The sequence below is a fragment of the Aptenodytes forsteri genome, unplaced genomic scaffold (assembly GCF_000699145.1).
Source record: "Aptenodytes forsteri isolate BGI_AS27 unplaced genomic scaffold, ASM69914v1 Scaffold93, whole genome shotgun sequence".
In the NCBI taxonomy this organism is placed as follows: domain Eukaryota; kingdom Metazoa; phylum Chordata; class Aves; order Sphenisciformes; family Spheniscidae; genus Aptenodytes; species Aptenodytes forsteri.
In genome coordinates, this window is record NW_008794665.1 from 6873595 (window position 1) to 6887738 (window position 14144).

At 37.3% G+C, this 14144-nt stretch overlaps 1 protein-coding gene across 1 annotated transcript in view; it reads left to right on the top strand.

Moving 5' to 3' along the window:
• Positions 1-14144, top strand: part of GSTCD (glutathione S-transferase C-terminal domain containing) — a 79354-nt gene that overhangs the window by 62510 nt on the left and 2700 nt on the right. Inside the window, exons 9-11 of the mRNA XM_009273566.2 lie at positions 4367-4500; positions 6294-6324; positions 10527-10596. Coding sequence (XP_009271841.1) covers positions 4367-4500; positions 6294-6324; positions 10527-10596 — 235 coding nt within the window. The remainder of the gene's footprint in view (positions 1-4366; positions 4501-6293; positions 6325-10526; positions 10597-14144) is intronic.

Sequence of the window (14144 nt, forward strand, 5' to 3'; positions counted from 1 at the left end):
GTTAGGTTAACGGTTGGACTCAATGATCTTAAAGGTCTTTTCCAACCTAAATGATTCTATGATTCTATATCTATAAAGGCAAAATGATATCTCAGTTTTGTAGGACTCATGCTGAGCACTCCTATTGCAGTCAACAGGTGATATTCTGACTCCCAGTTAACTGTAAATGAGCAGACCAAAGCAGGAATCTGACTTCTGCAGGAGCAAAGTAGGTGATTTGAATACTGATTCAAAGCATCCGTGTTAGACCCTGAAAGTAAATGAGATGAATGTCCTCTCCAGAATTTTGCAGCCCTATTGAAGAGTAAGGCATAGTCTTTTGTAACTCTGTAAAGATTCCTGTCTTCCAGTTTCATTTTCTGTTAATAGAATATGAACTTTTGCAGCAAGCCCCAAGCTTTCAGTGCGAGTCTGACTGTTCTTCAAATCATCCATCCAAGGGCCTGTTTTGGCTGCAGCTATGCTACATTGTCATATAAATCTCAGTGGATGAACTGAAGATGTATTTCAAAAAAATCAGGATCTCATGAATAACTTATTGAATTCTGTGTGTGAAATGTGTAATAGTTTTTCAGTAAAATGAGTCTCCAATTTTGTGATCATTGGAGTTCCTGTCTTCATTTTTTTGGGTCTATTTTTAAGGTTAATACTAAGTTAAGTATCTCCATGGAGTTTTTATTTAAAAAAAAAAAAGTGTTATATCTCTTTTAACGTTTAGTGACAAAGAAAATATTGAAGTATACGTCAGAAAAATTCACTTGGAAATTCTTCATTTCCAGGCCTGTGCTTTTAGTTTCTTTGACTTGATTCTTTAGTCTATTCAACAGACAAACCTGGAGCTTTCCTTTTTGGGAGACTGGCATCAATCTCAGCTTCAGAATTAGTTTGCATCACACCATGATTCACTCTTCCGAATTAGCTCATTAACTCAGGATTAACTTTCCTATGCAGCCACATTTAAGGCAGGAGCTGGCTGGTTTACTAACCAGTAGCACAAGTGTTTGGTGTGTTTGAAGGTAAATAATGTAAAGTTTAGCTGCCTTTGTATCATGTAGATGTGGCACTTAGGGACATGGTTTAGTGGGACTTGGCAGTGTTAGGTTTACAGTTGGACTCGATCTTAAAGGTCTTTTCCAACCTAAGTGATTCTATGATTCTATGATTATGTCATAAACACTGGTCTGACACAAAAATGACAATATAATACCATAATACATAGATATGTACAAAGTTTGGCAATGCATCATTTCTGAACCCATCTTCTGAGGCTTGTAAAGCTATTCATTCATTGCATGACTTCACCATTTTCAGTAAAACAATACAGTGTAAATGTGAGGGTGGACATGATGACAAGAAATTCACTGGTTATAGTACTTGAAATTTAAAGAGGTAAAGGGAAATGAACATGACAGAAGTCTTCATCTCTCTGCTTTTGGTATTAATTTAAAACATGTTTATATGCATTTTAGTTAACTTGACATCAAAACTGCGTTACTTAGCTATTTTCTTATCTGTTATCTGCCAGGAGTTCAAAAGCAGGTTAAGAAAAATGTGTCGACCACTTGCCTTTTGCTCCACATAAAATTTCTGCCCTTATGAATTGTTGGGGTAATGAAGATCAAGGTTCTGAAACAACCTGGAATGCCAAACTTACTATTACATTGTAATATTACATGTTGTAGTACAACTGCCATAATAAATGGCGGGTTATTTTTTTCAAACACCCTCAAGGATTTCAACTAAAAGTGAAAGCTTTCCAAATATTTGCATGCAGTGCTCATTTACATGCCAACACCCAGAGGAGTCTTTGAGATCTTAGTTGTTTTTAATACTCATAGTATCTCAGCTAATTTGTGAGAACAAGTTGAAAAGTTTAAGGTTTGATTGAGGGGCGTATATTTTTGAGTGTGTTGAGTTATCTTTTTAAGATTACTAAAGTGAACCTGAGATTTCATGAAACATTCTTTTCCCTTCACTTTTCTGTGTGCGCTAGGCTGTTCTGGGGAGTTGCAGCGCTGGAGGAGTAATACAGGGCAGTGGTCTCGCATTGCATTAGCTGTGTTGCTCTCTTCAGGGACCACTTCATTTTCCTGTGTCTATAGATGTATGGATTTGTGAACCAAATGCATTATCTGCATTAGTCCTCACTTTTTATTTTGTTTCAGATAGTGAGTTTGATTTATAGGATATCATGAGAAAGCTTTGTCTGAACTTTATTTGTGATTTTTTGCTTAACTAAATTGATTCTGAGAAACCCAAAGAAGAAATCGGTTGTTGTAAAAGTTCATACAGGGTCAGCAAAGCTACTGGTTTTATCCAGTGCTGTTTTAAGGTCTCTTTTCCAAACGTGCAAGCAAAGCAGAGGTCTTTGTTTTCTGCTTGGGTAGATGGGAAAGTAACTATAATTGTATTCCATCACAATCTAATAGCTGTGATATTAAGAATCTATTTCTGTTGTTAAACTAGTTTTATTTTTTTGTTAAATTCATACAAGCAGAAAACTTCCATTGTGAAATTATTTTCTTATTAATTTTTTAATATTCTGCTTGAGATAAGAATATTTGTTACCATCTGTATGCAGTTATAGTTCAGTTGATGAATAATGGTCTGCTCAGCTGAGCTTACATCAAGCAGTCTGCAAAGTCTTTGTTTTAATCGATATCTGAGAGCAAAGTTTTTGTCTTCCAATTGCTGTACCTTGAAAAACAACTTTGACCCCTGAAATCTGAGCTTTGCATTTTTAAACCTTTTTCCTAAATCTACAGTGAACAAAAAGCAAAGAAAACAATGCAGTTTTACAAATCTGCACTGCTGCACAAAATTAAAAATGTGCCTCAAAAATGTCCGTAGTTTAATGAAAACATAGATCAATGTGTACGTACCAGGCCTATTCTTTGAGCTATTGAGTACATGGAAGAAGGCAGAGAAAGTAATGCCTCCATTTCGCCTGGCCCAGTTGGTATTCCAGGTATTGATAGAAGAGAGCTGCTTGCCTTTCCTTGCAATATATTGAGTACAGCTATAACTTGCCTTTCTGTGGTAGAGCATGAAGAATTTGGGTATGTTGTGGTTTAACCTCAGCCGGCAACTAAGCCCCCCCCAGCCGCTCGCTCACTCCCCCCCCAGTGGGATGGGGGAGAGAATCGGAAGGGCAAAAGTAAGAAAACTCGTCGGTTGAGATAAAGACAGTTTAAGAGGTAAAGCAAAAGCTGCGTACACAAGCAAAGCAAAACAAGGAATTCATTCACTACTTCCCATCAGCAGGCAGGTGCTCAGCCATCTCCAGGAAAGCAGGGCTCCATCACACAGAACGGTTACTTGGGAAGACAAACGCCATCACTCCAAACGTCCCCCCTTCCTTCTTCTTCCCCCAGCTTTATATGCTGAGCATGACGTCACATGGTATGGAATGTCCCTTTGGCCAGTTGGGGTCAGCTGTCCTGGCTGTGCCCCCTCCCAGCTTCTTGTGCACCCCCAGCCTTCTCAGTCAGTAGAGCATGGGAAGCTGAAAAGTCCTTCGCTAGTGTAAGCATTATCTAGCAACAACTAAAACATCGGTGTGTTATCAACATTGTTCTCATCCTAAATCCAAAACACAGCACTGTACCAGCTACTAGGAAGAAAATTAACTCTATCCCTGCCGAAACCAGGACAGGGTACAACCTGTGCGTTGCCCAAACATACGTCAACGCTCACAGGTAGCTGTTGTGATTGAATGGCATTCTAGTTTTAGTTTCAGTGCCCATCGCTAAGAAAATAAAGAAAAGAATAAGGAGGAAAAAAAAGAAAAGGAGGGCAAGTTGTATTTGATGCTCCCCCCCAACGTTTGTTTTCTAAAGTTTTTCCTCGATACTTTACAATCAAATGATCAAAATTTGTGCTTAAATGTTGTCCTTTAAATGTGACTTTCAGGTATATCTGTTAATTCTCTTACTGTTAATTTGAAATCCAGTTTTGAAATAGTTCTTCGTATTTCTAAGTTTTTTGCTTGACAAAAACTTTTGACTAATCACCACAGTAGTTTTTCTTTTAATATTTTTCTGGAGCTTTGTTTTTAATTGATTGGATATCACAGTGCAGTGTACCTACCTTTTGAGTGCTTTTGGTGAGTGACCCCTGTTCAGGGTTGATGGTTCCCTCATTAACGGAATAGGCCATAAATTTTCCTCAGCATAGATATGAAGGAGAGGAATGAAAAACTGAGGAATTAAGGACCAGGCCTTTGGCATAACAGCTTTCACTGCAAAAACTTCCTCATATATTTAAGTAACTCAGTCAACCAAAAAAATACTGCAACAGAACTGTATGTAGAATATTGCTATAAAGAATTTGTTTGTTTCTTTGTTTTTTGTTTTTAACACTGTAGGTGGCTCTGCATGCATGTGGTGTGGCAACAGACATGGTGATTGAACACTGCATCAAGGCAGGAGCAGCCTTTGTCATCTCCCCTTGTTGTTATGGCTTCATTCAAAACACAGTGAAGTTTAAATATCCACGAAGGTAAACTAAAGCTAACAAGATAAGCTTTAAAATACCAACTTAAACAGAGAAAGAAAATACTAAAAGAGTATGGAATTAATCAATTGAAGATCATTGCAAGTGTCTAGGCTAAATTGGTTCACAGTTATAATGCAACTGTTTCCTCCTGTTTCTCTTTGCAAACCCATCCTGAAAGAGAGACAGATTGGTAATTCTTGGGTTGTTCTTTTCTGGATTTATCTATTCATAGCTCAGAAGACTTTATACCATCAACATAGTAGATACAGTATGTGGGAATCTATGTAATATGCAGACCTTTTACCTTGAAATCATAAAGTTAATAGAAAACTCATGAAAATTACTGTAAGAATGGCAATTGGCATTTTAATGTTGGAGAAAGATGTAAGCAATCAGCCTAAAGAAATGGGTTGGCTTTATACCCCAGTTTACTGCTTGTGAAACTCTTCTAATTTATTCCCAAGTAGACAAGCTCTCCTGTATTTCAATTTTTAATACTTTTTCAATGGACTGCATAGATATTTTGTCGTCTTCTAATCTGCCATGTTGGAGATACTTATATATCTTAGGCTTAATAATTTTAATGCCTTTGATATAAATAAAATGTAAAAGGTAAGCATAAAGTGGCAGAAGAGGCTAACAGCTTTCTGAGGCAAAACTAGATAGGGGAAGAGGGTTGTGGTTTTTTTTCATAAAGCTGAGCTTTGCATTCTGTATGTCCAAGATGAATCAGATTTAATTCTGCTAGGAATTACAACATTGTCTTAGGTATATATTTGCTAAAATAAGAAACTGAAACATGCTGTCTTAAAAGGAATCAACAAATCTAAAAAACCTTATGCATCCATGTTAAATATTTTTAATATTTTTCTATAATATCGAAGTGTGCTGTCACAGAAGTGCATGGAGAGTAAATATTTATAATTTGTCAGTTTGATAAACTTTACATTTAACAGTGTTTTCTTAGTCAATTTGATTCTTTCATCTCTGTGTGTGTCCCTTTTTGTTTTCTCTTGTGACACAGTAAAACAAATAAGTATTCTTAAGGAAGAGGCAATAAAATTTTAAGCCTTCTAAGCTTAGCGGGCATATAGCTTTTCTCTGTTGACTTGTTTTAAAATTGACTGGATACTGTTTAACTTTTGACCAGTTACGTTTTTAGTTCATGAAGACTGGAAATGCTCACTATGTTAGAAAACTTTTGTTGCTGTAGATGCTGCAAGAATGTAAATGACGGTTTTGTGTTTGCTAAAATATTGAATCTAACATTGTAAGCCTATGTAGAAAATGATTTGGTTCATAACACATCAACCCTAGCTTGAGCTACATTTTAGGGTTTGCTTTTTCTTTTTTCCTTATTTTATATGATCATAAAACATGATAGCCTGCCCATATCCCCTTATTGCCTGTGTTCTAGACTCAAATCCTCAAATGTAGAGGCACCTTACTTTTGTGATACAAACAAAATATATGCATGTCTAGAGGTTGTGTACATGTAACAAAGTATTTCTGTGACAACGTGGAAACGCCAGTAAATCTGTGTTAGCATTTATAATGATTTAAAGAGAGAATTTTTATGAATAATACAATAGAAAAAAAAAAAGACTACACCAAATACGCTTTTCCTTTTCTAGTGAACTGGAACTGTAATGGTTTCTGGTTTTTTTGAATGCCTTTCTATAGGATATGGATATTGCTATTTTGTTTAAAATGTGTTAAAGTATGTAATGACTGCTTCTATTTTCCACCTCTGCTTTTTTAGTTGTTGAATGAATTGGTCTATTTTTTTTTTCCAGTCATAAGTTCAAAGAAATTTTGTCCTACAAGGTATGTAAAAGGGTTGGGGGGGGAGAAGGTTATGTGCAGTTTCCTGTGTTTCACTGGGTCTTCTTATCAAATGAAATATGTGGTTAACTTTTAATTGCAAGGAGGAGCATGTGTTGTGTGGAATGCTCGTTAGTAGTGCAGATGTCATTGTGTTGCTTTCTCTCCACCATCCACTTTTTAAGGCTTTTTTTCTTCAGTAAAATTAAATAGTTTCTCCACAAAAGAACTTTTTTTTATCATAATGTATAAGCGAGCCATTCCTAAGATACTTCAACATATTTCAGTTGCCAATTACAGGATACCAATTTATTTTGGTCTTAAATACAACTGTTTATACTGTGGAAATGTCTGATCATTTTTTTAGGTAAAATTATTGCTTTTATAGATACTGTTTTCTGATAAACATTAGATTTCTTCCTCTAATTTATGTCTAGAAGATTGGACGTAGTGAGTATGAAGAGCTTATACTCATCAGCAAGAATTTTATACAGTATTGTTTTAAAAACATTATTCAAAATTATTTCAAAAATATTCAAATGTGTTTTGACCCTGGGGAGCCAGGGTCTGTGTGGAGATAATCTGAGAGAAAAGTGGGAGAAAGAATCAATGAGGCATGCAGATCTGACAGCATGAAGATAACAGGGGAGTGAAAAAGGACAAGAGCAGAGAGGTGGGCAGCAGACAACTGGTACTGATCTGTTAAGCTTTGTCTAGTGCGTTTAAACTAGCTAGTGATGAGCAACCAGAAATCTGAAAGTTAGATGCACTTAATGTGGCTTGGAAAGAAAATGTTTCCATTTGAGAGAAGCAAGGTTATATAGAAACTTTACTTAGTTTATGTGCCAAATCCTAGAGAAGGGTCTTGGTGTTTACAATATAGAAAATGAATTTTGGAGATGCAGAATAATCCTTTGTAGCAGAAATATGAGAGAGATACGGTATTTCTAATATCAAATGTTTTTTGGGACAGTGACCATAGCAAAGGTGCTATATGTAGCAGGAAAATGGAGATTATCCTTTTTAATCCTCAAATAAGAGGGCATTTAAAAAATTCAGAAAATTTCCAGCCATCTTATATAGGGAAGTTCAGTTATCTGGTGATACACTAATCTTATCTTCATGACAGTCTGGTTTATGTACACTTTACTAATTTACATGGAAATAAATGTTCATAGATTGAGATGATAAAAGCGACACAGTGTATTAGGACCTGCCTTTATTTTTTCCCTTGATTTAACATTCTTTTCAACACATTTATATGTTTCTAACACATAATCACAAAGAACTCGTGTTTCAGTTCAGAAAAAGTTTATTTACTAACGTATTATTAAAAGTAGACCTGTTGACAGTGCAGAGGGACATGGTGACAATTCTAAAGTCAAGGATGCCTAGATTAGGATAGTATGTGTAATCTCATTAAAGCTCAGTGAATTTTTTTCCTTAATCTGTTAATCCATGGAGGTTTAAATCACAGGATTTATCGACACTCTAGAAGTTCAAGCATTTTATTATTTGTGTTGCAGAGGGCACAGGGGCCAAGGATAATGCTAAAAAATATTGCTGCTCTTAATAATGTAAGGGTCTCTACAAACAGTCTAGGCTGGTTGGTGCCTCAAATAATCCTAGTTATAAATAAGTTTTGTTATACAGCTAGCTATATGCATTTTTATACTTCATATTAATAAATTGTTACAGGTTATTGGCTGTTAGCCAGGGCTGCCATGTGTTAGCCAGACGTTGTCTGTGTCACCCCCCTCCAGTTCCCATTTTAAATTCATTTCTCTTATCTTTCATTTTAGTGAGATCTAAAAAGACATCCAGAAGTCTGGCAATTCCAAAACTTTTTTGATGAGAACATTATGCTGTAATTCATTAGTTTATAGCTGCAAAGAATAATGTTATGATAGCTGTAGATTTCTACCATGATACCTTTTGAGACTATCTGTCAAGACACTCTCCCTATAGGAGAATTGGAAAGTAAAACTGAGTAACTTTGCACATGCAGCTTTGAAAACTTAATAGGAATTGGAGGCGTGGGTGTTCTAGTAAGCAAGTTAACTATTTATGTACACACAAAGTTTGGGCAGTTTCTAATTATCTTCTTTATTTTAGAAATGCTTTTCTTATTTCTGCCAACAGGGGATGTGACAATTTAATGACGGTGTCATGGGGAAACGATGTAGTCATAAATTAGGCTATAGTTTAACTTTTTGGATCATCTCTGTAGGAAGCCAAGGCATTAGGGTCAGTCCAGATTTTCAGGTTAAGTGGTGAGGCTTACCTTGGCTCTGGTCTAGCTGGATGAGCTGAGAACCTGATGTTGAAAAGAGCCGGGTTGTGTTGGATGGCTGAAGGCTGGTGAGGGGTTCTGTGCTAATGTGGATCTTCTCCCTCTCTGAATCCCTCTTTTTCTCCCCAAGCTGCCTATCACTGCTTCTTCTCTCCTAACAGCAGCCACGTTGCCTGTGGCTCTCCTTCTTCTCCATTCTCCAGTAGTCACATCTGGGTTTAACATTTTCAGCTCTTTTGTACTACAAAAATAGCCGTATTTGAACTGAACTGACAAGGCATAACGTGTTCTCATTTTGTTTGCATATTTCTTATGGAGCTGTGAGCTGAAAACCTTCATGTGAGCGAGCTGAAAACCTTCATGTCAATGTGCTGTACTAGGGAACAAATATCCCTGCCTCAAGATACTGTAAATGTATTTAAATGAGTAACATTTGAGTATCAAGTAGTGATAATATTTTATTTTATAATATGTGGACAAACTTTTTTGTGGTCTGGTGTCTATTAAATTTATGAATTGGATGGAGTGTACTGTGGAGGGAGTTATCATCTTGAGTTAATATGAAGATGGGATTTCATTCAGGTTTTTTGTGACATGAAGACTTTTGGATGTTTATGCCCCCCTAATAAAAAGCTGGAGTAAGTATCCTTACTTCAGGATACTGAAGGAAGCTGAAGTATCCTTAGATGAAGTTGCTCTCTCCGTCTGTTACAGGAACCAAAGCTTTAAAATCATCATTTTATATCAGACAAGAATTTAAAAAAAAAAAGTTTTCTTTTTGATGCAAGACACGTCCTTTTTTCAGAACTATAGCTCTGGAAGCTTTGCTTAGCAGAGCACTTTTTGTTGTTGTCCGTTTCTGTTTTCTCCCCATGACATTATAGGAGACTTGGGAATGTTGAACAGTTCTAAAATGGTTCTGATTTACTCTGTCCTGTACTTAATATTGCAGCTGTCCCAAAGAACACAGCTGTCATCAGAGCATTAATTTCATTGCTACACCTTCAAGGCTTTTTCTTTCACCATCTGGCTAACTTGCCTTCCTTAGCTTGGCTGGTCTTTGAGAAGCCATTATGCTAGCATAGGCGGTGTTTTTTGGAGCCAAATAAGGATGGGGCTCTGCCTGCTTGTGTAGTGATTTAAGCAGGGAGTAAGGTGGTGGGGCTAACCCTCCACTGCACCATACCCCTGGGTGACAAGACAGGAAGAAATCAACGCAGCTGTTGTAGAAGCCTCTGCAGAAACTTTAAGTGGAACAGGGAGAGTTTGAAAGTGAATTGTGCTCATTTTCATGTAGGAAACTTTCCTATTCACGGCCAGGTATATTTTGCCTTCAGGGTCAGTTTTGCCTTCAGGATCTTTTGGGTTGATCCTGAATGGATTTGGCAGAGCAGAGGAAGTTTGACCCACAAGGCGATTCTTCGATTCTTCTGGGATTCAAAATCACTGCTTGGGAGAAATGTGCAGTAGTTCAAATCACCTATTTAAAAATTTTGTCTTGGCTGCTTATTGACGCAGAGATGCTGCCCCATGATGACTGTGCTAAAAGAAGGCTGTGTTGCTCATCAGTAATTGAAGGCAAAATTAGTCTGCAGTATGACTTTGAAGAATGCTGTCTTGTATACCTTGCATCCAATTCAACTGCTGCAGACAATTAGAGAAAATTTAGCAAGAAACAAATACTCATGAGTAGAAATGTGGTCATGGTTACAAATACTTGATTTACACACGTATTTACAAGCCGAAGCAGTATCAAAATTAGGATTTGCACACAGATAATTTTTCTAGAAATACAGTCTTCAACATGATAGTGTTTTTGATACTTTAAAGCATTTAATTAGACTTTTCTTACTTTATTTGGGAGAGGGAAATGCTACTGGACCAAACTTCTTTACTTTTTTTTTTCTTCTAGGAGCACATGATCCTTTGCAGATTTGCAGATCAGACAGCTGTTCAGCTTCCACCTGAACGTAGGATAATTGGTATGAATTTCTGCAACTGTTGTGTAAACTATCTCAGTAGTGTATTTACCTTGATACATAAAGCAAGAAGTAGTACATTTATGAACAGAGCATTAAGTTGCTGTCCTCACATAACACTTGAAAAATTTGAGTTTCTTCACGTTTCACCTCTTGCTGTTCTGAACTATGGTATAGAAACTTTTCTTCTTTCAGAATTATCAATATGAGATAGAGGGTTTGCATTTTACGGATTTTTTTTTGTTGCTTCACCTTTTTTTTTCTCCCACCATTCTCTGAAAAGAATGAGGTCTTTGTAAAGTTCACCAAAGTCCTGCTATTGTCAGTTTATCTTACATTAAAAGCACAGGCTATTCATAATAGTGATTTTCAGTGTGCACCCTTTGTCCTGCTTGTAATCACTGGTGATAACTCTCTTAGAAGGGCAAACATCTAATGACAGCTGGAAACAATAAGGCTAAATTGCAGAGGCTGGGCTAGCTTTGGTACAGGCAGGCTTAGGAACATACAAACCTGTTTGGCCCACCTCATTATTAGGATCATCATCATAATTTTAGAAAAAAGCCCAGAAGGTTTTCTGGGATTTTTTTTTTTTTTTAATAGTGAATAATATTTATAATTTGAAGACTTTGCCAAGAACACAGTTTGGCTTACCCCTTACGTGGGGTACCAGCCTTCCCATTGTGGGGAAACGTGTTACAGCTACAGCAGTGCATGACTCAATTTTTACCTTTCGGTAGTCAGTTCTGTTTCAGGTTTGTACTTTATTGCCATTCTGAGTAAGAGCAGCTGCCTTCTGTTGGGTCATTTCTGTGCAATTAATGGCCAAAGTAAGTTGATCCCTGAGATTTTAGTTTCTTGGTCAGGTGTCAATGATTCCAAGGAAAAGAAATGCAAGAAGGTATCATTAAGATAGCGGGAATTTCCTTAGTCGGAAGGACAGCAAAATACCAGCACTTCAAATATCTGGAATAAGCAAAGCCATTTCTTCATTACGTGCAAGATTCTAGTATTCTTTGACTTACAAAAGGGTATAACGCGCTTCTGTCTGGTACTACATTCTGATGGAAGCTGTAAACTAGCTTCCAAGTCAGAAAAGACAGAAGGGGCTGGGTATTCTAAGGATATAACTATGCATTCTTGGCTTGCAAGAAACACTTAGAAAGTATATTAAAGCAGTAGTAGCAAACAATCATAATGTTTTTAAAAAGCTTCATTTGAAGAATTTGGAGTATTTCCTATACTCACTGCACGAAAAGAAAATAATACAGATTCTGAGATAACAATCTATTTTATAATAAATTTGTTGGCTCTTTTGCTATCATCACAGTATTTGAAAAAAATAAAGCAAAAAGGCAGTGTTCAGTTACCAGTGTAGCACCCCACTTTGTCCCCTGCTGCTTGCCAGGTGGACTGAAAATTGGAAAAGGATGCAAAAAACTTTTTTGAAAGATTGTAACTTTTATCTGTTCTCTGTCTCTGAAACTGCAATTTTTTTTCACAAATCTAACTTTTATGTGCTTTACCCTGACAAAAAACCAAACATGAATCTTATTTCTCTCTCTTCCTCTACATCATTGTTTTTTCTGTTTTAAAGAATGTTGTTTTTTTTCTTTAAGTTCCATCTGTTCAGTGAAGATCATTCCCATTTCAGTGTTCTGTTTCAGCCTTGAAACTGGTTTTATGGGAATCTTGTTGGGGTACTTTGAAGTTTTGCTTGTAGATAACTGAAGATTGAATTAGATCAGTATTACAGCCATGGTGAGGATTTTTTTTTTATTATTTAATTCTGTGCAATGCATGATCAGGTATTGAGAAAACTGTGTAGATTTCATTTTTAATGAAAATATTCCTGAACAGGTGGAGACTTTTTCTTTACAATTGTAAATGATGGCAAAATGACTTGTTCTGCTACTTTTTGAATGTTTAAGGATTGTATTGTAAACTGTATTTTAGCAATTACCACTGAATTTATGCAGCTTCAGTGAAGTGACAAATCATTTTGTTTCATTACCTGTAAACCCCTAAAGCACTAAAGTACAGCATTCTGTCTGTGACTGTCATGGGTGAAACAACACATTTGTCAAAGGAGTTATCACCAATTTCTGTAGTATCTGTGAACGTAAAAATACGCAGTTGAACCCAGTTCTACTACACACAGCAATTCCCTCTTAAAGGAACAAAGTTCTTTTTCCCATGTTCACTGGACGTGTGTTTTATCCACAGTATGCAGCAGTGGGACCTGAGTACAAACATACTGAATGGTTTTGTGAACATCGCTACAGCGCACCTGATTTATGCTGTCTGATCACAGAACTGCTCCATGTATTTCACACAGTCTTACTGACAGCACCCGGGGAACCAGGCCCCAATTGTGACAATCCCAACTCCCCCTTAGTGTGTACACTTTGAAGAATAATGATATTGCTGTCAGTGGCAGGAGCGTATACATGCCATTTTGTTCAACCAACCGCAGAAGGTGATTTTCTATGAAACCACAAATGTAGGAGAATAGTGCCACAACAAGTAATTTACGGAGAGCTGTCCTGGTTGGTTATATAAACTGGTAATTTCTCCCTGCAACATATAAACCCATACAGGACTGAGTTGGAAAGTTCTTTTTCAGGCTTAACCTTATTATTGTATCTCTAAATTGTCTCCTACCCAATTACTACACCTCTCAAATTCCAAGCCACCAAAAGAACGGAGGCCAAACATCATTATGTTGGTGAAGTCAAAGTAGTGAATTTCTTTTGTAACTAAAGAATTCAGCTGAGAAGGAGAAAATACTTCTGGCCATCAGCTCACTGTGGAAAGACAGAATAGATTGGATTGAGTACTGTATTAAAGTGTGATGTGCACCAGTTGTTCTGAAATACAAGGATACTGAGGGGCATGTTAGTGCCACCTGCCCAAAACTTCTACAGACACCTAACAGATCCATACCAGGGCTTGTAATGATACAGGCACTCAAGCTCTGTATATAGTCAGGGGTGAGAGGTAGGCAGCTCCAGAGGGTACTTTGGAATGCCAGACTTGTATCCTGATGGTAAACAGAATGAGTGCTCCTGCCTCTTCCCTTCATAGAATCATAGAATCGTTTAGGTTGGAAAAGACCTTAAAGATCGTTGAGTCCAACCGTTAACGTAGCTCTGCCAAGTCCACCACTAAACCATGTCCCTAAGCGCCACATCTACACTTCTTTTAAAGACCTTCAGGGATGGGGACTCCACCACTTCCCTGGGCAGCCTGTTCCAATGTTTCACCACTCTTTCAGTAAAGAAATTTTTCCTTACATCCAATCTAAACCTCCCCTGGCGCAACTTGAGGCCGTTTCCTCTTGTCCTATTGCTTGTTACTTGGGAGAAGAGACCGACACCCACCTTGCTACAACCTCCTTTCAGGTAGTTGTAGAGAGCGAGAAGGTCTCCCCTCAGCCTCCTTTTCTCCAGGCTAAACAACCCCAGTTCCCTCAGCCGCTCCTCATAAGACTTGTGCTCCAGACCCCTCACCAGCCTCGTTGCCCTTCTCTGGACACGCTCCAGCACCTC